This window comes from Triturus cristatus, chromosome 3_2 (genome assembly GCF_964204655.1).
Source record: "Triturus cristatus chromosome 3_2, aTriCri1.1, whole genome shotgun sequence".
Classification (NCBI taxonomy): Eukaryota; Metazoa; Chordata; class Amphibia; order Caudata; family Salamandridae; genus Triturus; species Triturus cristatus.
This window is the reverse complement of record NC_140584.1, coordinates 1,139,890,602-1,139,913,507: the sequence shown is the minus strand read 5'-3', so window position 1 is coordinate 1,139,913,507 and position 22,906 is coordinate 1,139,890,602. Positions and strand designations below refer to the sequence as shown.

At 45.3% G+C, this 22,906-nt stretch overlaps 1 protein-coding gene across 2 annotated transcripts in view; it reads right to left on the bottom strand.

Moving 5' to 3' along the window:
- The window catches only part of XRCC5 (X-ray repair cross complementing 5), a 519,003-nt gene that overhangs the window by 485,341 nt on the left and 10,756 nt on the right, over window positions 1-22,906 (bottom strand). For both annotated transcript variants that reach the window (XM_085649958.1, XM_085649959.1), the window contains exons 2-3: window positions 14,340-14,453; window positions 2,668-2,851 (exon numbers count right to left, since the gene is read on the bottom strand). In XM_085649958.1, coding sequence (XP_085506084.1) covers window positions 2,668-2,851; window positions 14,340-14,453 — 298 coding nt within the window. The remainder of the gene's footprint in view (window positions 1-2,667; window positions 2,852-14,339; window positions 14,454-22,906) is intronic.

Here is a 22,906-nt window from a genome sequence, read left to right as displayed (position 1 = left end):
ATTTGCTGGAGAGATGCCTCGATGACTCATGTGCTAAATCAATTACACAACGTTGTAGATTCTCTGGAATTATTATTTTGTTTCCCCCAAGTAATGTTCAAGAAGAGGTCACAGATAATTCAGAATGTATTTTCTTAAATGCCAATATATCATGTTTTTTTTATATTTGACTGAAATCGACTTCCATTGTTTATTAATCTCCACTTATTTTCAAGTATAATTTTTTTACTTCTCGAAGTGTCATCTTGTTGTGTTTCTTCAATTAGTTCATTCTCTTTAACTCTGGAACTGCTGATCTGACTATTTATTTATTTAAAAGGTTTTATAAAGCGCTGGCTAGACCCGGGTGTATCAGAGCACTTAACATGAGCATAAAGACAGTACAGGAATAAGACAGTTGTTCCATAGCATAACATTCAGACAGGTGAGAATAAAAACAAATTGATTAACAGATGGGCAAAAAGAAGAGCCATCTACATGAATAACATGAATATATGCAATCAAATTTAACACAGTAACAGGAAACGGAGGTAAGATCAATGGTCTGCGGGTGGTGAATAATTAGATGAGAATATGTGGGTGAAAACAAATTGAGGAAGAGGTGGTAGTATAGATGGAGAGAGATTATGGGAGGGGATGGGTAAGGATAGGCGATGGCGGGGAGGGGAGTAGGGAGAGAGTAGAGCTGGTGAAATATGAAAAGAGGGAGGGGGAGGTGAGAGACAGGAAGAAAGTAGAGGGGAACCAGAACGGGGGGGGGAAGGAGAGTGAAGGGTCAGAGGCGAGGTTATGGACCCCAATATTTGTTTAGACAATGAAGTTTGAGGTCTTTTTCAAAACGGACGTAGGACTATGAAGCATCTATATTCCTCCACTTCTAATTGTTGCTCAATCTCGGTCTTCTATGGATGCGTCGATAAGTAATCTGCCGAGTTATACTCCTTTCCTGGTCTATTGATAATTCTAAAATCATAATCCATCAGTCTCATTCCCCATCTTTCAATTCTTAGTGGCATCTTTGTTTTTTGATTCCCAAAAATAGAAATTAGAGCTTGATGGTCGGTGATGATTACAAACGATTTTCCATATATGAAATCATGAAAATGTTCGCATGCCCAAACAGCAGCTAAACTTTCTTTCTCAGGTTGAGGATATCTCTGTTCTACTTCAGATAGGCTTTTGCTAGCATGAGAGACCACAAGCCACTCGCGATTCTTCTACCGCTTTTAAAGCAACCTTTGGATTTCTCTGCACGACCAGCTTCTCATAGGCTTCTCGCCTGCAGATCAGCAGCTTGTAAGTCTTTCTTGCGTGATTCTTCCGCTCGTCGCCATTGTGAATAGTCTCACTAAGATATTTATATAATCTTTATTCGAGCTCATCATCCTCGTTATATTAGCCTCTAGCCTCTATTCTAAACTGAACTGATATTACTTGAAAATCCTCTACCTTCTCTTCTAGAACTTCTTCCCTTATTGTTCTAAATGACATCACAGAGTCATCACATCATTACAGAGTCCTTCCCTCTATTCTTCCTACATGAAGTATCTAGAGAACTGCATTTTTCGCCCAAGCCAGCAATGCATCAATATGTTCTAAAATAAAGTTGGCTAATGAGTGTTTTTGCTCAGAGATCCAGAAAAGAGTTTGTATAACAAAATGATGCTGGGCATGTCCCAAAACAGTTTTCAACAAGCCACAAACAAAATTTTAGTTTTGTTTAATATCATTGTAAATAATTGTGAATAAATTATGAAGGATTTTTATGCACTGCTTGATATTTTACTGCTTTGTCTTTATATTCAGATGTGAAAAATATTTCAACTTCAAAATGTCAATCAGAGCGATAGTCAATAAACCATACTATAGATATAAGACTTGCCCCAGAATCACTTTTAGTATTGCTGACTAAACTTGAGAGGAAGTTTGGTTAGAGTTCGTGAGCCAAAGAGACTGAATTTTTGCTTTCCTGAAAATGTGGATTTTATTTACAAATTTCCTTCACAACCAAGTAAGCAAAAGTTGCCAAAATGTAGAGATATGAAAACACGCAGGTTTCGCAGAGACATGTGATGTCTCATTAGGTGACAGACTCAGAGCACTGACTACATAAAGAAGGGTTGAGGAAAAATGTACGTTTTTGGAGATGTTTTCATTGAATTGCTCTGCTGGCACTATTCAGATTTACTACAAAAATGTGACATCACCTCCACCTTGGCAGGACTGCAAAATCTGCAAAACCAGCTGCATCATCTACAAAGCCATCACAACTGGCACCCTTGCATATCTGGCTGACAGGCTCCCCATCTCCAGTGGCTCTCGGCACATCCACAGCCAGGACACCATCGGACACCATCTGTGCATCCAGGATTTGGAATAACATCCCATATCAACAAGGATTAGTCCAACGCTGCTCCAATGTAGGAAAGAGCTCAAAAGATACCTCCTTAAAAAGAACTACATCATGATGGAGGGAGTACAAGTCCACTTTTTGCTTAAAAATCTGCTACCCTTCCAATCACATGCTGACTAGATCTTCGCCTTTCAACCTGTACAGCGCTCCTAGCTTCAGGCTAGGTTTGCTCTACACAAATAATGCTTACATACACACATACATGTAATGACCACAGCAAGCAGGCTTTCCCTTTCACAGCCAATAAAAGATACAGTCGGCTTGTTCAGATCCAGGTTGAATTTCATTTTGAAGTTCTTCCAGAAGATCGAAATCTGGCAGCATGAGGTGCCGGTGCACGGTGATGTTCTGATATTGATCTCCACGAGCAAGGTTATTGTTTGTGTCATCAGTGCCAAACAAGACAACAGCAATCTCCTCCTTGCTTTCAGCAAACACCTAGTAAGAAACAAAATAGAATACTAAACCCTTTGGAACAGAGAGGGACTGTATAGGTCTTCCCAGCAGGCAATGCGTCAGTCACTTCAAGCAGCAAGAAGGGGCGGGGGAGGGAGGTCACATCTATACCCTTCAGACATGAAATCGCAACTGCGCCAACAGAGTTGAGACTTTATGGGCATATGCCTTTCTATCAGACACCATACTCTCTTCAGTCAAGCGGGTTTACCTACCATAGTTCGAGGAGGAATCAACTTATCATTCAGCATATCATTCTGTGGAGAAGTGTGGCTCAATGGTTAGAGCGGCAGACCCTGATGCAGAGATCTGGCCCGGGATCAGGGTTCAATTCCCGCCTCGGCGGGTCTTGGGCTCAATTTCCTCGGACCTGACAATTCTTGCCTCGTGCCTACATCATGCGTCCCACTCTGCAACTCTGGACAATAGCTTGCTTAATCTCCACAACGGCCCCAACAGAGCTGGGGATGCCTGGCTTCACCTTGGGGGTGCCCAGGAGTGGACATTTCACAGGGAAAGCCAGGAAGGGTTCCACAGCGGTAGGAGTACAAGCGCCAGGACGCCCCGTCGCTGGGGCAGCAGTGCGCTATAAAAGTACAAAATTTCATTTTCATTTCAAACAAAACATTAAAAATACCTACGCCGAGTTCAAAGGTTTGTGACTAACCCACAGGCGCCTGCTGTTCATTAGCAGAATCTTTTGGAGGTCTCAAAAAGTTTTACACCTTCTGCTCAGTCACACCTCACTCTAGACTAAAACTATTACGAGTGTCGCTTGGCTTATCAGAGCCCCACAAAAACATGTGTAGAGACATAAAAGATCCACAGCCTTTGAGTGTAATCACTTAAAGATTTTGGCTGAGCTGCTCCACACTCTGTTACCAATCCCTCCCTCAGTAACGTTTCTGACATAAGCTGAAGTAAACCAACAGCATTTTTGCGGGCTCTGTAGGTGGTCAAGATCTCAGTACCTAATACAGCATCCGAATGAATACAAGATGAGGATGTGTAGAATGTCTTTGATTGGCCTGCCTCTCATGAAAGAGCTGGAGAAGAATTGTTCAAATGCCAGACTCACCGATGAAAGAGACAAGTGGCTAGTGAAGACTCGGTCAGATGTTAGGCATCCTAAAACGTAACAGTTTGCCTTAGCCTTGTGAAGTGCATGCCAGAAACGAAATATCAAATTAACATAAATATTGAAGTAGAGAAAACCTCCTCTAGTGAAAACAGTGTGTAATGAAGAACTCTGAACTAGTACATTTCTTAACTTGTGGATTATGTCAATTGGTTGATTTACACTAGCCTTGGACACTCTACACATGGGATTACAGCCCTAACTTTCAGTTAAACATGTATCCTTGCACCGTTTAATAGTTGATTAGCATGCACGCTAGTATAGTCAGGCATGGGTAAGCACATACATAGTAATCACTTGATAGTTATTTTTTATTGCCCATCATAAAATTATGGTTTATACACACAGGTTTAACTGAACTGCAGGATTAGATCATTCATGCTAAATCATATGAGACTTCATTATGAGGTTTCTTTAAAAACATTCATGTTATGCTACATTGCATAAAATTACCAAGGCGCAAAGCATCTTCTTTCCTTACATCAACAGATCTTGAAAAGTAAATTTCATGCAAGGATGTCAAATCTCATGTGCTGCATTGTGTGCTTAAGAGTGTAACTAATGTTGACACACATTAATGTCCATTCACAAAATCAAATGGATGAAGGGGTATCAGCAATGAGATCATGCATTCTTCGACAGCCAAAAACATTGAAGGGTCGATCCCTTGTTCCATCTTTAGCCCTCTAATAGCCGCTTCTTACTACTGAAGGAAAGGAGGAGTGAAACTAGAGAAATAAAATAAGGCTCTTGTAAACCTGTTTACTGTACTTGCTGCTGACTTTATGACACCTTCAGACAGGGCACAGGAAGGATAGCGTCAAGAGTACTGAATAGCAAGCTAGGGATAGCAATTGCCACCCCTACCTGAAACCACTGGCCACACATGCATGGAGGACACCCTTCCTGAGGTTGAGCTAAGTGACTCACTAAGACAGAAGTGTCAGTGTTCCCATTCAAAGGAACTGCCTAGACCTAGAAAATAACCTACAATCTCCCATGCCCTCACCTCTATATTTATTCCAAGTCCTGCAGGTTGTGAGGAAGAGCTACATCCCTGAACACTGTCTGCAAGGTGCCATCTTTCCTTCTCAGACCGCATCTAATACACATGCAAGTACAAAGGAGGGCAACTTCTAAGAGAAGGACCTTGTTGCTGGTGCAAATTGAGCTCTTTCAAGCTATCAATCTGTAGATGACAGGTAGCCGAGTTTTGGTTCAGGTGAGAACAAATGTCAGCTTGGTGAAAAAGATAACAATGCCGCTTTTTGTCCAACTGAGACACAGAATTCCCTCACCCCCATACACATTTTATCTGGCCTTCACAGTAGATGTTTATTTGTCTCCCCCGCCCCAAAGCCAGGACTCAAAAACTATATTTTGTAACTCTAGCGAATCAGGAATATTAATCTGCTACACATCAGCAGATGCATTCAGGCCAGTGGTACAACCTTTGGTCCTTTTACCCACTGACAGTGATAAATACAATTAACAGTCTTTAAAATCTAGTAACGGTTGGGTGCTACAGGTAGAGGAGAACCAAGCCTCACATTAAACATACCTGAGATAGCTCACCCTTTTTAATATTGCTTTTTACCCACTTTTCATCATCATCATCAGAATACTTTATTTGGTATTTTCCAACCATAAAATTATGAAGACAGCACCATAATTGTTTACAATACAAAGAGATAAAAACACATAAAAAATACGAACAATAAATCTCAGCGAAAGTAGCAGGACAAGCTTAGTCCAACAAATGGAACATGGAATCAACAGATGCACATATATCTAGTGTTATGAAAAAAAAATGATGCATCCTGGCATCCACACGACCGGTAGAGAGAGGAAGATAAAAAGTCAGTAACAGGAGTAAAAAAAGATGTGTATTAAAAAGGTTTAAAATGGAGAATCATAATATAAAAGGATCATATATGAACATTTCACAAAAAGTCCATGACATGAACTTATTCCCAGGATAAATATGTTTATCTAGTTTAGCTGAGTGCAGCTGGGTTCATGGAAACGTTAGTTGAATTATGTGCCTATAGAGAAGCTTCGACTACAGAATGTATTCCTTGCTGTTCAATGATCACTAAAGGAAAGCATTGAATTCTCACTTTGTAAACGGTCACCAGAGCTAGTAAGGAAGCTGATGGTGCAAGGTGTTATAATAAGATTAGTTATAAATGCTACAAACGGCCCATTGCGTTGTCAAGGACAGTGAATAATGGTTTGTTTAAAGTGTAACCGGACATTGTGAGAAAAGACTGAAATCAATCAACTATTATTTTGTTGAGATCATTTTTTTACCATCATTTCCTATGTGACTATAAATGTGTTATAAGCGAAGTAATTTGTAAGCTGAAGCAGACTCTCTGGCGAATGATCAGAGACTCCACCGCTGCAGCGAAAGCAGAATAAACTGATACTGGGGATTCCCCAAGACTACTCCTGTTATTTGAAGACTTCTTCATTTCAACAACTGGAGGCCTGTACGGGGATGAACAGGGGCAGCTCCAGTCGGTTTTTAGCACCATGGTGAAGGGGCCAGCGTGGATCCTAACATATCCCGAAGTGCGCACCTCAATAACTGGACTGGTTTCCTGAGTCTGCATCTGGAGGGGGAGCAGATTTGTGACCTTGACACAAGGCAAGTGAACCATGCTTCATCACAAAGAACTATTGAAAAGTCACTCATTGGGTAAGGGTGCCAAACAGGATAAAAGAGACAGAGAAGCACTAATAAAGGGAACAAAGGGGACCGATTTCCCAGGGGAAGCTGGTTCTTGCTCAATTCAGGTGGTTGGGTGCTCGACAGTAGGCAATTTGAAGTTGCCAGGGTTTGGAGTGCCTAAGGTTAATTTTAATTATGAGTCAAGCATTTAGCAAATGTAATAGGTTAGACCAGAGCCAGACTTTGCCATCAAAGGGTCTCCAGCTCATATATCGACATGTTTATTTGTGAATCAATGGCATGAGTATACCAAGGAAAATGTTTAATTGCAATTTCCCTTGGAGGGAAACTTTGACTTAGTGAAAATACAGTATTTAGGACACTGCATGGTGAAACAAGCATTGCCATAGTCAATAGGTCTCGCCTTTGGGAGGTGTAAGTATATTTGCTGAATATGAGGACTCCATAAGTAATAATTTGCAAAGTGTCCTGTAAATGAAAAATAAGTACCTATGTGGACAGCCTGTGGCTAGCAAAGCCCCAGCTGAGACGTTTTTCTGTGGATGATATTGCTAGTAAATTTCTCAGTGCCTAAACAATAAAATCTATGAAGCGCAGCAGACATTTGTATTTTTTTCATGGGGCACTGGGTTCGAATCTAGGCAGGGATGCTTAACATACTGTGATTCTGGGCAAGTTGCTTAATCTCCCCGTGCCTAAAAAAATAAACGTGTCCATCTGTAATTTAAGTTTTATGTGAACTTGCCAATGTGCGTACCGGCATACACTGCCTTAAATTAAGCTCCCTGCAGGGGCCTACGTTATGCCATTTAGTTGAGCGAGCCCAAACAGCCTTTTTCTGGAACGTGAATATGGCAAATTACAGTGCTCTGCGCTTGAAGTACTCAGGCTTCCCAGAGGACAGGCACACACATTCAGTCCACAGAGGAGAGAGCGAGACGCAGTTCGTTTACATTAAAACTGGGAAGGAAAAGAACACATAGGGTGCATCTTAAGGGGTCGTGTTGAGTACCTTTCTGATCTCTGCGGTTGTCAGCTTGCACACACGCATTTTGTAAAGTGAATGTGCGTTCCGGAAGACACCGGCTTCAATTAAGCCCCTTGCATTTGCCTACATGGACAGCCTGTGAGAAGCAAAGCCTCAGCAGAGGAGTTTCTCAGGATGATATTGCTAGGAAATTTAGCAGTGCTTAAACAATAAAATCGTATGAAGCGCAGCACAAATTTGTATTTTTTTCATGGGGAACCAGGTTCGAATCTAGGCAGGGATGCTTAACATCCTCCGTTTCTGGGCAAGTTACTTAATGTCCCCGTGCCTAACAAAATCAATGTGTCCATCTGTAATGCAACTGGTGCACATGTAAAGCGCTCTGGTTCATTCCTTGACTTTAAAAATATGTTTTTTCGAAAAATGGAATACTGTATGACAACGTAAAGCAGGTGCATATGTTCATTTACTAAGGTATTCTCTTCTAAGCACTATGCGTGCCAAAGATCACACAAAGTACCAGCAGGGACTCATCACATGACCAGATTAAAACTGGGAAGGAAAAGAACGTGTTAAGAACCTTTCTGATCTCTGCGGCTGTCAGCCTGCACACAAGCATTTTGTAAAGTGAATGTGCGTTCCAGCAGACTCCGGCTTCAATTAAGCCCCTCGCAGGGGCCTACATGAACAGCCTGTGACAAGCAAAGCCTCAGCAGAGAAGTGTTTCTCAGGATGATATTGCTAGGAAATTTCGCAGTGCCTAAACAATAAAATCGCATGAAGCGCAGCAGAGATTTGTATTTTTTTCATCGGGAACCGGGTTCGAATCTAGGGACTCATTACATGAACAGATTAAAACTGGGAAGGAAAAGAACGTGTTGAGAACCTTTCTGATCTCTGCGGTGGTCAGCCTGCACACAAGCATTTTGTAAAGTGAATGTGCGAGTGTGGTGCGCGCGCACCCTGCAAGGAATTTAACCTCTTCTGTGCCCATGACGAGATAGTCTCGTCATGGAGTACGGTCGCGCTGTGCCCATGACAAGACTATCTCGTCATGAAACCCGCCCACTAATGAAACGCCCGGCACAGGAGGGGGAAAGGGCGTGGCACAGAAGGGGTTAAGGAATGCAGCTGGCACACAGTGCACCACTGCTCGCTCCCAAGACCCATAGGCCATGTGAGTAAACGTTCACAGAAAAGGCGGGACATACCTCCGCCTTTGGCCATTGGCATGCTTTCATTTTTGAAAGCCACACGCAAAGGACAATGGAATGTGTGAGAGGAGTCCGACCCACACGGAGAAGTCTCTTGGAAGTCTGGAGTGATTCCAAGAGGCCTTCTCCTACAGCAGCGCATGCGCGCTGCGCTTAACTCGACCTTAAAAGAAAGGAAAAAGATTAGCTTGCACAGTTTGATTACTTGAACGAATCGGACACTTATGCAACACAACTTAAGCGTGCAAAACAAGTAAAGGAGATAGACCGTAATACCCTAAAACAGGAGCCACTGGAATTTTGACAGGTCAAGAGTGTGCAGAAGAGTAAGGAGTACTGGCGTGATGACGTTTTGGCAGAAAGTAAGATTGTTGTGGCACAGCAAGTTAGAGGAGGAGGCAGAACCAAAAATAGAGGGACTTTTGGATAGAAAGCCTTCTCTCTGCAGTGAGAATAAAGCAGGTGATGAAGGGACAAATAATGTTGTCAAAAGGAAGAAAGGTAAAGGTAGGATCAGTAAACAGACGAGTGTCACAGGTCAAAGAGCGACACCCAAAGAGATTCTGAGATAGAGGGAGTTATCCCAACATTTGCTACAAAGTGGAGATGATTCAATACTAGTTGCATTGGAGGAAAGAGCAATGAAAGGTGCGGCGCATGAGATGGAAGATTTGGGATATAGCTCTTTTCTTTGCTCAGCGAGACCTTGGTAATAAGGAGCAATTAGTAGTACCATAGAAAACTGAATTAACAAACAAATGTGTGGAGCTGCGTAAAGGAGAATGGGATAGGGGAAGAAGTAAGGAGCTGGATAGAGTAATTGTACCCAAAGTTAAGGGAATGGAAGGATCAGACGCACAAATCGGAACAAGAGATAAAGAAATGTAAAAGCCAACAAGAGGAAAATAGTTTAAAGATGCAAAATCAGACATGTTATAGGTCAGATGATACAGACAACTCACTGTCTGGGGATGGGATTGCTGCAAACACACTTGGTTTACTTATACTTCTAGAGCCTGACAATACCCTTAGTAAGGGTCTTTCTATGAGGGAAGTCCCGGGAACGGCAACTGAGAAGTTTCCTTATGTTTAAACCCCATGGACCATGATGGACTTATACACTTTTACTCAAGATTTTTCTAATTTACGAGAAAGCCCAGACTCATTGTATTCAAAGGCAGAACAGGTATTGAAAGTAGGCGATCTGGCCCGAAAAGACCTTAATACTATGTTTTTTATAAGTAGACCTTCAGAACTGTGGGCTAAGGTTAAATCTGATCAAAAGGTGCAGTGGTAAAAGAAAGAGCCAGATAGACAAGACAATGGTTCCGTTTCCCAGGCCACTTTGGACCTGCCACTAACGGTTTTAGAATGTCTCAATAAATTGGTGTCTCGTCAACTAATCGATTGGAATAAAATATTTCAGGTAGTTAAAGAAAAAATTTGTTTACTGCTATTATGAGAAGATGAAAACGGCTTTTAAGGCTCTTAGTGGGATGAATTTAGATGACCATGGTTCTACTTCTGTCCTGGTGAATGCATTTGTACAAGGATTACTGCATGACGTAAAGAAACACCTCTAGACACTTGCTGGTCAGTAGAACCAATTGATAAGATACTGGCTAATGTGTAATATTGTTTTGAGTTTCAAACAACACAGGGGGACAAACAAGATGAGCAACGAAAAGATACTAAAACCAAGTTTACGGTTTAACTGTTACGCAGTTTACTATCACCAATAGAGGATGGGGCAGAGGATTCCGTGGTAGCACACAGACCCAGACAGGCGGAGGCTTCAGGAGAAGAGGACAGGGTACAGGGGGCCCCCGCCCCCAGTCAGACCAAGGATGTAGAATTTGTGGTGCTAATGATCACTGGAAGAATGAATGTCCCAATAACCCCAACAACTGCCAATCAAGTATGAACCCCCACAATGCAATGTAAACCCAACACCTTTCCTGCTTCCTGTCCAGCACCTCCGTCGGGTCCAATAAGTAGAAACAATTGTGACCAGCGATAGCAGCAGACCCCATATCAAATGATGGCCTTGGACACCTATGGTGAGGTCTGTTATAAAGAATAGAAGTGTCCCAGAGAGGAAAGAGCAGTATAGGTACATGCACTGTGAGTTGACCAGATGAGTCCTTATGTTCAAGGAGAAGTTTTTGGTCATAATGTTCCTCAGACACTGGTGCCACTTACTCCACAGTATCAGCGAATACTGTTCCCCACTTGGTCCTCTCGGAGATGATTAACACCTTCGTGGGAATTTCAAATGATGCCATTAAAAACCCGGTTAGTCAACTTGTAACACTTACCATTGGTCCAATTTTGTGGTTTCTGACAAAAGTACCTTTAATTTATTGGGTCTTGATTTATTGTCAAAGATGAATACTGTAATTATGAGTACACTAGATGGTATTTTCTTGCAGTGATGAATATCCATTTATATCTCAAATGTGTGTACAACCGTCTGAAGTTGAATCTGATATTTTAGATTGTTTACCTGATATTGCATGAAACAATAGAACAGGTAATGTCTGGACTTTAAACAAATCTGATGTGGCAAGAATATTGAATGTGGAGCCTATTCATGTTGTTATGAAGAAAAATGTTTTGTTGCCCTGAGGTCCACAGTTCCATATTTCTCGGGAAGGAGATTTGGAATTGCAGGAAATAATATCAGCACTGGTTAAGGAGGGAGTCCCGGTAGAAAGAAAGGGGAGCGTCTGTAATTTCCCGATTCTCCCGGTACGCAAACGAAGTAACAGCCACTCAAAGCCTGATGAGTGGCGTCTCTTGCATGATCTTCGCAAGATTAACAAGTTAGTAAAGCAGAAATTTTCCACGGTGCCAAACCCTACTACCATTCTTACCACCACACCCCCTTCAGCCACTTATGTTTCACTCATAGATTTGACAAATGCATTTTTCTCCATTCCCCTACACCTCAACAGTCAATATTGATTCTCCTTTGCCTTTAGAGGGTGCAGTTTTTCTTGGACACTGACTCAAGGGTATGCAGAATCTCTTTCCATATATTCATAAATATCAAAGGCAGACCTTGATCAAAATGTTTTGAAAACCCGGGGTTGCATTGATCCAATATGTAGATGATCTTCATATAGCAGCTTATATGGAAGAACAGTGTACCTGGGTCACTATAAATTTGAATAACTTCTTAACACCCCTTGGCCATAAAGCATCCCGAAAGAAATTACAGTTTTGTAGAAAACAGGTGTCCTATTTGGGCCACCTGATTTGAAAAGAGAGAAGAATATCAGCTGAACGCACGTGTGCTATGATGCAACACCCTGCTCCCACAACACAACATGAAGTACATTCATTTCAAGGAATGGCAGGGTATTGCAGGCAGTGGATACCATTTTAATCCAATAATTTTTTAACCTTTACAATACCCGACACACAAGGATGTTACAGACCATGTCCCCTAAATGCAGATACATCAGAGAAGTTTTCAAACTATTAAAAAGGCTGGTTGGTTGTGCCCTTGCAATACTCACACAGGCACATGGGGGTTTAAGAGACTGTGTGCATATCTGTTTTCAATATTAGACTCTGTAGCCAGAGCACTTCCTCATTCTGTTAATACATTGCTGAATAAAACACGTACACAGCATTTAACTAAGGCCAGATTGACTAGATATGAACTGATTCTATTATCGGCTGACAATATTACTTTACATCATAGTACTTTCTTGAACCCAGCCACATTGATGGTGCGCTATTTGTAGGGCCTACTCACCCCTTCTGGCAAGCTGACAAACAGGTGTTCTGTTCACTCAAAAAGTGAATGAGCATTAAAGATGCCTTTAAATCCGGTTACTATCTTGTCCCATTTATTCTGGGCGTATAGACAGAGGTCAAAAGTCAGCTTACATCTACAATTACTTTTCTTTCTCTGACTGCAAAGTTGGAGGATTTTGTAAAATGAACTGTCTATACAAAAGGTGTGAAATAAAAGGTTGTTGGATGTCATGTTTTAGTCTAACACACATTTAAATAGCTAAAACATGAACTGTACAAACATTTCTTAATATATTTCAGTAGTTATGAAAGCCCTTGAAATTCTTTGGGATGAAAACAAATATTTCAACAGGATGAAAACAAATCAGAACGCTTTACTTGGTGATGGGCAAATGATAAATATGTTTGCTAAAACCCAATTCACACAGATTGTTTATACACAAAATAGTTTTAAAAGTAAAACTGCATGTTAGTGGGTACATGTTTCACCTTTTAAATGGAAAATGTGCAGTTGTTAAATGACAGTGCACCATCACCTCATGCTTTAGTGATATATTTATTAAAAGTGAGTTTTTAAAGATGAACTGAGAAACATTACTGCCCCTGCCCTGATGGCAATGCTATTACTGAACTAAGAGGCAAGCCAGGGGTCATGTGCACCCCTTATGTGTGCTAGAGTTTTATTACTCATTAAGAAAATGTTTAGCCTATTAAATCAAACCAAATAGGTTTTTTTGTACAGCAGGAATGCTGAACTCACATACTGGAAGCTGCTCTCATATGTGATAATGTAGAAAAAGGTGGGTTGGAAATAAGATATTTGCCTCGCATGACATAATGAGACCAGTTTATGGGTCAAATACATGACAGTTAGGTCGAGTAGATTATTCAAGTTACTAGACCTGCAAGTCTAGTAATAAAATATATATTTTTTGAGGCCTGAAGCACTTCCCCCATTGTTGTCTCAAACCACTTACAAACAGAACCTCACATCTCCCACCATCCCATCAGGTTTAACTCATATACTTACAAGGGACTGTTGATTGTTTTATATGCTCTTTTCGCTTAAAGTTAATTTCTAAATTGCATACTTAATGGCACTCTGTTGCACCCAAGGTGCGGTTTCATTACCTCTACGTAGCAAGAATTAAGCAACGACCTCACTCCTTTCCCTGTCTTGCACAATTTTGCATGCTTCATTCTAAAGCATTTAGCTTAACTGAGGATCACAATTGGAGTTCCAGAGGGGGTGGTTGCAATATGGGATGTACGAAGATAGGAACGTTTGTCAGGCATCTATCTTTTTCTGCTGCAAACAGCACATCATTGGTTCTTGTGGCGTCACTTCACCAAAATTAATGACAAGCACTTTACTTTTCGAAACCTTCATTATTGAAAAACACACTTTAGATTTCTAATAGGCCTTTTTTCAACTGGCATGACCCAACGATGATGCATCGAGCACTCAGAAAATTAATAAATGACATATTGTGGAAGTAGGGACTCAAGACAGTAGATTTATACAATATAACAACATACTATACACTATCAACATGTAGAAAAATCTGAGACTATAGATCTGATTTTATTTACCAAGACGATTGTCATAAAAGAAAAATGATCAAATATTACCTAGTTGTCTTCTAACAGAAGAGGGGACGTACCTGTCTCTGAACGAAGCTCACCATCACCTTCTTAGCCTGCTCAAAAGGAGACTGTTCCCCAGGGACAACATTGCTCATGCCATGGCCAACATCCATGCACAGCACCACAGCACTCTAAAAACAAATTCCAAAGAACAGGGTTAATGGACAGCAAATCACACAATAGAAGAGAAAAGCAAATATAGCTGTGACTATATTTTATTTCACCTATTTAACAAGGTTTGGAGACAAATAGGGCAGATCTACCACACAGTACAGCAAAGGAAAATAAAATTATTTTCTAAATCCAATTACTGTCATGTAACAGGTGACAGGACACATGACAGTTTGGGGAAAGAAGTGGAGTTGTACAAAGCCTCCAAAAATTCACTTAGGTGAATACAGGAGGGTTTTAGAGGTCACCCAATCCAAACTGCACACAGAAGATGCAGATGGAACCTTTCAATGAGATATGCTGAGTCAGACCACAGCTTTGTCTTGACTGGCAAATTCAGAGACATTTCATAGGTATATTGGTGAAGCTCCGAGCTGTAAGCAGCCTGTGTAAAAGCCCTTACGTTGTTCCCTCATTCTCAGGGAGGCATACTTGTAATCAGCCAAGTTTGTATGCCACTTGAGAGCATCTTTTGAAATTGTCCTAAGGGGTCTCTGTGACCCAGACACCCCACAGGTGGGTGAAGCCACAAGCCTCTTCATCTTACTGGAGGATCCCAGTTCCTTATGTGCTGCCCTGTGCTTCCTTAACTCAGAGGCAAGACCTTCAGACTCAGCACTCTCATCTTCTGGCCTGTCCGGTGAAGGCTTCAGCTGCTGGAGTATTATTTTTACTGAAAGGTTTTGTCCTCCAGATATAGAGTGCAACTTTGCAGGGACAGTGATTTTAGTGTGTGTGTAAAGGCTTCAGGGAGGCATCACGCACACACCAGGTCATGCCAAATACATGGTCATGAGAATCTTGCAGCATCCAGAATTTGACACACGGCTGCTAAAAAGAAGTTGAGGATTTAGTCCTTCAAGACTTAAAATTATATTATGATACTTCTTTTACTCATTATGTTCTGCAACTTAGATGTTAAACGCTCTTTATATGACCATTTTCGAATATATGGTATGTAATAAAGAAAACGATCTGCCATATCGGTTGCGTATGCCTAGGTATGCCTTGGTGCCCCAAAAGGTTCTAATATAAGTAAATCATTTCCAATTAAGAGAATCTTTTTTGTAGCCAATTGAAATAAATGAAATACCAATATTTGTAAAGCACACAGCTACCTCCGAAGTGGTGTCCCGGCGCTGGGGGCCCTCGGGAAGATTAAGCAAGCTATTGCCCAGAGTCACATGGTGCTGGGCTAACCTGCAGCTGGCACCGGGGATCGAACCGTGAACCCCATAGTCCGGAGTCAGGCACCCTGGTCGCTGCACCACACCTCTTCCACAATTCAACATCAGAGTTGTGCATGCAGAAACTAAAGTGTCACCAAGCACAACTTTAATGTGGGAGACAAGATAATTTTTCTTGACTGTAACTCAGTGTTTCATATAAAACATCTTGCTGCAGGGTGAAGAGAAAGAAAGTATCCCTCTAAACAACTGTCTTGGATATCTGTAGAAAGAAAACCTAGTCCTACTGCGCAGAGTCTGAAACACCTTAACTATTCGGGAGGCTGAGGGACCAGGATAACTTATTTGACCTGAACTGTGCAGTAAAGGTAGGCTGAAGTATTGCTTAAGTGTTTATGCTGTCAATAACCATGCGCAACATGGTTAACCATGCAATTCTGAAGACATGCACATGTATGCCTTATTGGTATCCAATGCGTATCACAAAGTGCTCTGATGAGAGGAGCAATGCTAATATATATGAACTGAGGCTATACGTAACGTTCACTTATAGGTGCTGCCAATAAAGTTGCATCATAGTATTTGTCCTGTGTCACTGGAAGCATTCAGATGAACCTGTACCCTGACGAGTTTCTAGCACTGAGCATTCACGTCCACGTCATACACTGTTGGACCCGGCCCTTCTGGCAGGTTCACCCCGAAACTTTTTGCTTTTTATTGGTGACTTGGTGTAGTGATTTTTGGTTTCTGCGCACTTTCCCTGTGTCCCAGGGTAAAGTGCGTGCACACTCTTGAGTGCATGTAGTGAGGTTGGCCTGCCCTCCCATAGGAATGCATGGGGGAAATGTATGTGTCCTGGTAGTTCCTGATGCGTGGGGTGTGCAGGCCCGAGTTTGGTATGTACGGACTCGTGTGATTGAATGCTGCACGATGATGTGTGCGGCGTGCATGTACCTAGTGTGGAAGTGCCACTTCTAGAAGTGGGCACTTCTGTGTGCAGTGTGAAATGTGTGGCTTGTCTGGCGATTGACTGGTGGAGGTCATGTGACGGGCTAGGGATTCCCCAGAGTCAGGAGGAGTCACCCAGTGGTGAATAGGGAGCTTAGCATACTGATGGCTGGGGAGGAGTACACCTGGGTCCTGAATAGGACAGGGCTTTCCCCACACAATGCTGGCTCCGGCCCCTGTGGTGCGTTTGATGACCTTGGCCTGTCCAGTGAATAGGGAGAGGGGCTGAGCAAAACAAAGTGCTCAGGAACCTGTTGTAACTGGTTCGCCCCTTCCCTGCACCTTCAGACAAAGGGTTTTTACTGTATAAAAATGGGGCTGTGTCCCCACAGAAACTGTTCTCTTCCAGGATCCAACTTGAGGGGGGCCTGCTGCTGCTGGGCGCCAGGAGAGACCGCCACTGGGGACTGCCTCCCTGCTGGAGGGCCCTGTGAGCTGGCCCCTGGGCCCAGTCTTTGCCCCCCTGCCTTTTGAAGACTGTATTGCTGGACCTTTTGCTTGTAGCGCCTGGGAGCGCTGTGATTTGCTGTATAGCGCTAGGAGCGCTTCATTTTGATGCCTTGGCGCTTCTAGCGCGCTCCTGTGTCGCCCGGTCGCAAACGAGGGAATCCCCGGCGTAGGGATTCCCCCCCCTCGGGTATCGGATCGAGCGGGAGCCCACCCCGCATGGTGTGTTAGTTGGCGGGCGCCCACCCCGCTTATTTGATCCTTTCGTTGGCGGGTGCCCACCCCGTTTATGTGTGGTGGTTGCGAGGGAGCCTACCCCTCTTACGAGCCAAGAATCACCGCCACGGCCGGGGAAGCACCGGAAGTCAGGCAGCGCTGACCGGGACACCCAGGACCGGAAGTAGGAGGGCGGGAGCCTACCCCGCCTCCCACGGAGGACTCGCGCTGCATTGCAAGCCCCGGAGCAGGCAGGAGCCTACCCTGCGCCCCGGGGCCCTGAGAAGAGAAGCCGCCTTACGGCCAGGAGAGGAGCGGAGTCCCCGGAGAACAGCCCGGTGAGTAGGGAAGGGCTGGGGGACTCCGTTCAGGCGCTGTGGGTGCCGGTCCCAGACCGGCTGACTCCTCGAGCGGCCCCCGCCTATGGGGTCGCCCCAACGTTGGGGGCATTATTTCTCGAGCCTCAGAGGCTCTCGGAGGCTGTCGTTGCTGGTTAGAGCCCCGAGGCTCCACGGGGGCATTATTTCTCGAGCCTGAGAGGCTCTAGGAGGCTGTCGTTGCTGTTTAGAGCCCCGAGGCGCCACCGGGGCATATTGTTAGCAGAGCCCACGAAGGCTCCAACATAGGGGGCATTTCGTTTGGCTAGAGCCCAGGAGAGGCTCCACGAGAGAGGCGGATTCGTTTTAAAGGGCACAGTGGTGCCCACGCTCATTCCTACAGCTGCCCAGCACTTAGTGGGCAGCTGCAACGTTTAGGTTGGGATATTTACGCTTTTTGGCTTGCGCAGCAGGCGCAGCCTGACTGGGACAGAGCGTCCTAGCCCCGACAAGGCCAGTTGGCCTAGCGACTGCCACAGGTGGTGGCTTATATGAGTTCTCGCTAAGGTTCCTACCTGCACCTCTGAATGTACTTTATGCGTCATGTGCCTTGCTTTACACCGCTGAATGTATTTCTATGCATCATGTGTTTTCCTTCCTTACACCTCTGAATGTTTTTATGCATCATGTGTTTTCCTAACCTGCACCTCTGAATGTGTGTTTATGCATCATGTGCCTTGTTCTACACCGCTGAATGTTTTTATGCATCATGTGTATTCCTTCCCTACACCTCTGAATGTTTTAGGCATCATGTGTAACGTGCTATTACCCCTACAGGTATTGTGATACTTAGGTGGTTGTTTGTTTTCTCCTAGTACAGGTGGTGCTAGTGAGGTCCTAGTTCCCTGCGTGACATTCTCCTAAGGTGGTTAGGGTTGCGTAGGTGATACTTAGCTGGTACCATTAAGTACTGGTGGTGTGCTATATGTTATTTTGTACTACAGTAATTGTATTCCTATGTTCTAAGTGCTATTTCTAAAAAGTGCTAATTCCTGACAGTGGTCCATGTGGCCCTGTCCCCTGTACATATAATCCCTTGTAAATTCTGCCCGTGCCCGTTGGCACATTGTAAAGTGTGTGTTTTTATCTAATGTGTTTTGTATAATACAAAGGCTATTTTTATAGAATACCTTGTGTGGAGTTTCCTTTGTGGTGGGCCTTGGGTGTTGTTGCTGGGTGCGCGCGCAAACGCTTTACACCTTGCCTCAGAGATAAGCCTGACTGCTCGTGCCAAGCTACCAAGGGGGTGAGCAGGGGTTATCTTTGGCGTGTAACTTCCTTGCCCTGACTAGAGTGGTGGTTTCTGCCTGGCTTTGGCGCAAGCCCTAGCCAACCAGAAATCCCCATTTCTAACATACACCATCAAGGCAGGAGTTCCTCAATGCACCATCATTTCCCCATTCCTGTTCAACATGTAGACAAGACCACTACTGGAACACACCTAAACCTTCAATCTCACCTGCAAATTAAGACCAAGAGATATTCCCAGACAAGTAAGAAGCATTCCAGATTAGCAGCACACCTAACCAGTCCTTTATACAAGAGATAAACAGTGGCACTTCTTTCCCTGTCCAAGCTGCAAAAATATGAAACGCACTTCCAGCAAGGACACAAGCTATCAAGCACCACCTATAATACAATGAGGACATGCCTTTTTTCCTTTTTGACCATACTGCAGTCTATTCTTCATTAGTAGTAAGTTATTGCTAACAAATAGTTATCTCATGAACACCAGGTTGCTCCTATAGGTTTTCTCCACTAAGCTATTGCTAACAAATAGATTACAATCATGAGTATCGGCATCCAAAAGAAAACTCTGCCGCTAAAAACGAAATAAAACAATTTTCTGTCAGGGACAGTTATCAAATCAGAGTGCTATATTCATTAAGGTTAGATCTTATTTTTACCAATGCTTCTCAAATACACCCCCCCCTCCCCCCCAACATGGTACCAGTGACTTGGTCGGACCACTCTCTAATCAACTTCCGGATTAATAGCTCGCATCACACTGTTGCCAGCATCCCTCCACAGGGAAGATCACGCGACAATGGCATAAACTCTCAGAAGAAGGCTACTTGAAGGAATTCAGACCACCTACTTCTGCCTAGCCCAGGATATAAATAACAAACTTAATGAACTCCATCATGCTAACGGCCTACTGGACCGGATCAAACGTACCGCTGTTCTTTGCAGCGCCCAGCGACACGGCCCAGATATCTTGCAAGAAACGCACCTCTTGGGTTCCCAATGTGATTTCCTCGCCCGATACGGGTTCGATAGGGTTTGGCACTCTGGGTTCGCGCGGGGCTCCAGGGGGGTGGCCATACTGTTCCGGAAGGGACTTCCTTTTCCCCTTGTCGAAGGCTGTATCTGATTTACTGGCCCGATATGTGGCCCTGATGGGCAGGATCGAGGGACAGCTCCTTAATCTTTTGTGTGTTTACGTTCCCCCCGCCAGCCTGGTCTCTACCCTTAGTCAGTTAACTTCAGTGATTGCTTCTCTCCCGAAGGGTCTGACGGTGGTTGGGGGTGACTTTAATGCAGTTTTGCAGCCCTCGCATGACACGACAGGCGCCGCAGCCGCCCGCCCGCAAGCCCCGCCCCGCCGCCGCCCGCCCCGCCCCCCCCCTCCCCCCCTACCCCCCCCTCCCTCCCTCCCTTCCTTCCCTCCCTCCCTCCCTTCCCTCCATCCCTTCCCTCCCTCCCCCCCCCCTCGGTTTCCTGTTTGTCCTCTGCAAAGCGATTATCTGACTGGTCCTCCGCCCTGGGCCTATGTGATGTCTGGAGGGTGTGGAACCCCTGTAGGGGAGGGGGAGGGAAACAAACAAACAAACACACGCACACAGCTCAGATGGAAGCTCAGGCGGCGCAGCTGGAAGGCGTCCAAACTGCTCTCGACAATGCCGATTCCACTCGTCAGCTTACTTTGATCCAAGACGAGATCTGCCAGCTGTCATTGGAGTCTGTCAAAATACTCTGGCGCTCCTCGGTCGTGCGCGTGTATGGATGGGGCGATAAAAATGTCAAACTGTTGCATAATTTGGTGTCCTATCCCAGGGCCAACCGTATTATTCCGGAGATCCGGGGTGAAGGGGGGGCTCCTTGTGTCACCTCCCTGGCCATTGCCCACACGTTCGCCGACTACTACGCGAAGCTCTACAAGGCCCGAGCTCCCCAATCTTCCCTGGCGGCCCCATTGGCTGATACCGGGACTCACCTATCCCGTTTCTCCCCAACGGATTCCGAATCTCTTGACCGTCCTATCTCAGCGGAAGAGATACAGGGGGCTCTCTCACTGTTGCGCTCTGGCAAAACACCCGGGCCAGACGGTTATCCCCAGGAGTATTATGCGACCTACTGGGATACCCTGGTTCCGCACTTGCTAGAGCTATTCAATCATGTCATTGAGATGGGGTCATTCCCCCCGGAGACGTACGTGGCCACCATTGTAGTCCTTCCCAAAACGCAGCCGCCTTCCCTTGTCTGTGTGGATTACCGCCCTATCTCCCTCATTAATACGGAGATCAAAATCTTTGCCATGGTGGCGGCCCAGAGACGTCGCCCCCACTTACAGACGCTGGTACACCCGGATCAATGCGGCTTTATGCCCACCCGGGGCACTAGGCACTGCATTCACCACCTTCACTTCGCCCTGGCCCACCGTAATCGTCTCACCCCGTATCAGCCCCTGCTCTTCCTAGACTTCGAGAAAGCCTTCGATACGGTGGATTGGGATTATCTGGCGGAGGTGCTGGAGAGGATGGGTCTCGAACCCGCGTTCCGACGTCTCATCTGGGTCCTGTACTCTGTGCCTCGGCCTAGAGTTCTAATCAACGGCGTGCTCTCGGAGCCATTCCCTATCCAGAGGGGCACTCGCCAGGGCTGTCCGCTTTCCCCGCTTCTATTTGCCCTGGCAATGGAGCCCTTGGCGTGCCTCATCCGGCAGGACCCCCTCATCCGGGGTTGGACCTGGGATCAGACCCAGACGGATAAAATAGCCCTGTACGCGGATGACGTTCTCCTCTTCTTGGCTGATCCTGAGGGCTCCGGCCCGAGATGTCTGCAAGCTCTCGAGGCCTTTGAGCTTTGGCTCAACTCGGCAAAATCCACGTTGGTCCCCCTGTACCCCTCACGTGCGTGCTTCGACTGGCAAACATCCATCCCCCTGCGCAGGCAGTCCTTCAAGTACCTGGGGGTATGGATTGCTCTGCATCCGGAGCTTGAATGGGCCCTGAATATCACACCTTTAGTTGCTAAGGCGAAGGCGGGCCTCAGGAAGTGGCATTCTCTTCCTCTCAACCCTCTTGGAAGAAGTGCCCTTTTTAAAATTATGATCCTCCCCCGCTTCTTATACATCCTAAAGAATGTTACCCTGTACCTCCCGGGGAGCTGGTTCCGGGAGTTGGACAGGGTCCTTACCCGCTTCCTATGGGGAGGGAAGAGGCCGCGGTTGTCTCTGGCACACTGCCGCATACCGCCATACGACGGGGGTATGAGGGTGACTAGTCTTCACCTCTACTACTTCGCCACTCGACTCATCGTGGTCCACGATTGGTTCACGGGCAGCTGGTCCGACCTGGCATACAGAGTGGAACTCCGGGCACTGGAGTTTCCTCAGCTTCAAGCCTACCTGTACGGGAGCCCAGGGCCGCAGGATCTTCCCCCGGTCACCAGGGCGGTGTTCGTGGCCTGGCGTGCCGCGCTGCGGCATGTGGGGTGGAACAGGAAACTGACCAGGCAGACGCCCCTGTGGAGTGGGACGTGGCTCGCGGAGGTCTCCTCACTCCAAGACTTTTGTAGGTGGGACCTCATAGGGATTTTGCTCCTGAGAGACGTTTGGGTGGGAGACCATGTCCAATCATTTGCAGACCTACAGCACCGGCATTCCCTCCAATCTTCCCAATTCTATAGGTACTTACAGCTCCGGCACGCCCTCCAGGTCCATATCCCCTCCCCCACAACCTTCCCAGAATTCAGCCCCTTGGAGGCCCAAGTAATGATGGGAAACCTGGGCGGGGGGGGAGGGGCAGGGGGGTATTGCGGATCTATCGCTCCCTAGTCAACAATGGCCCTGCGACCCTCGACCACCTTCGCGCTCGCTGGGTGGGGTGGTTGGGGCCCCTGGAGGAGGCAGATTTGAGGGACGCCCTGATGGCCACCAAGCTGCTGACGACCTCC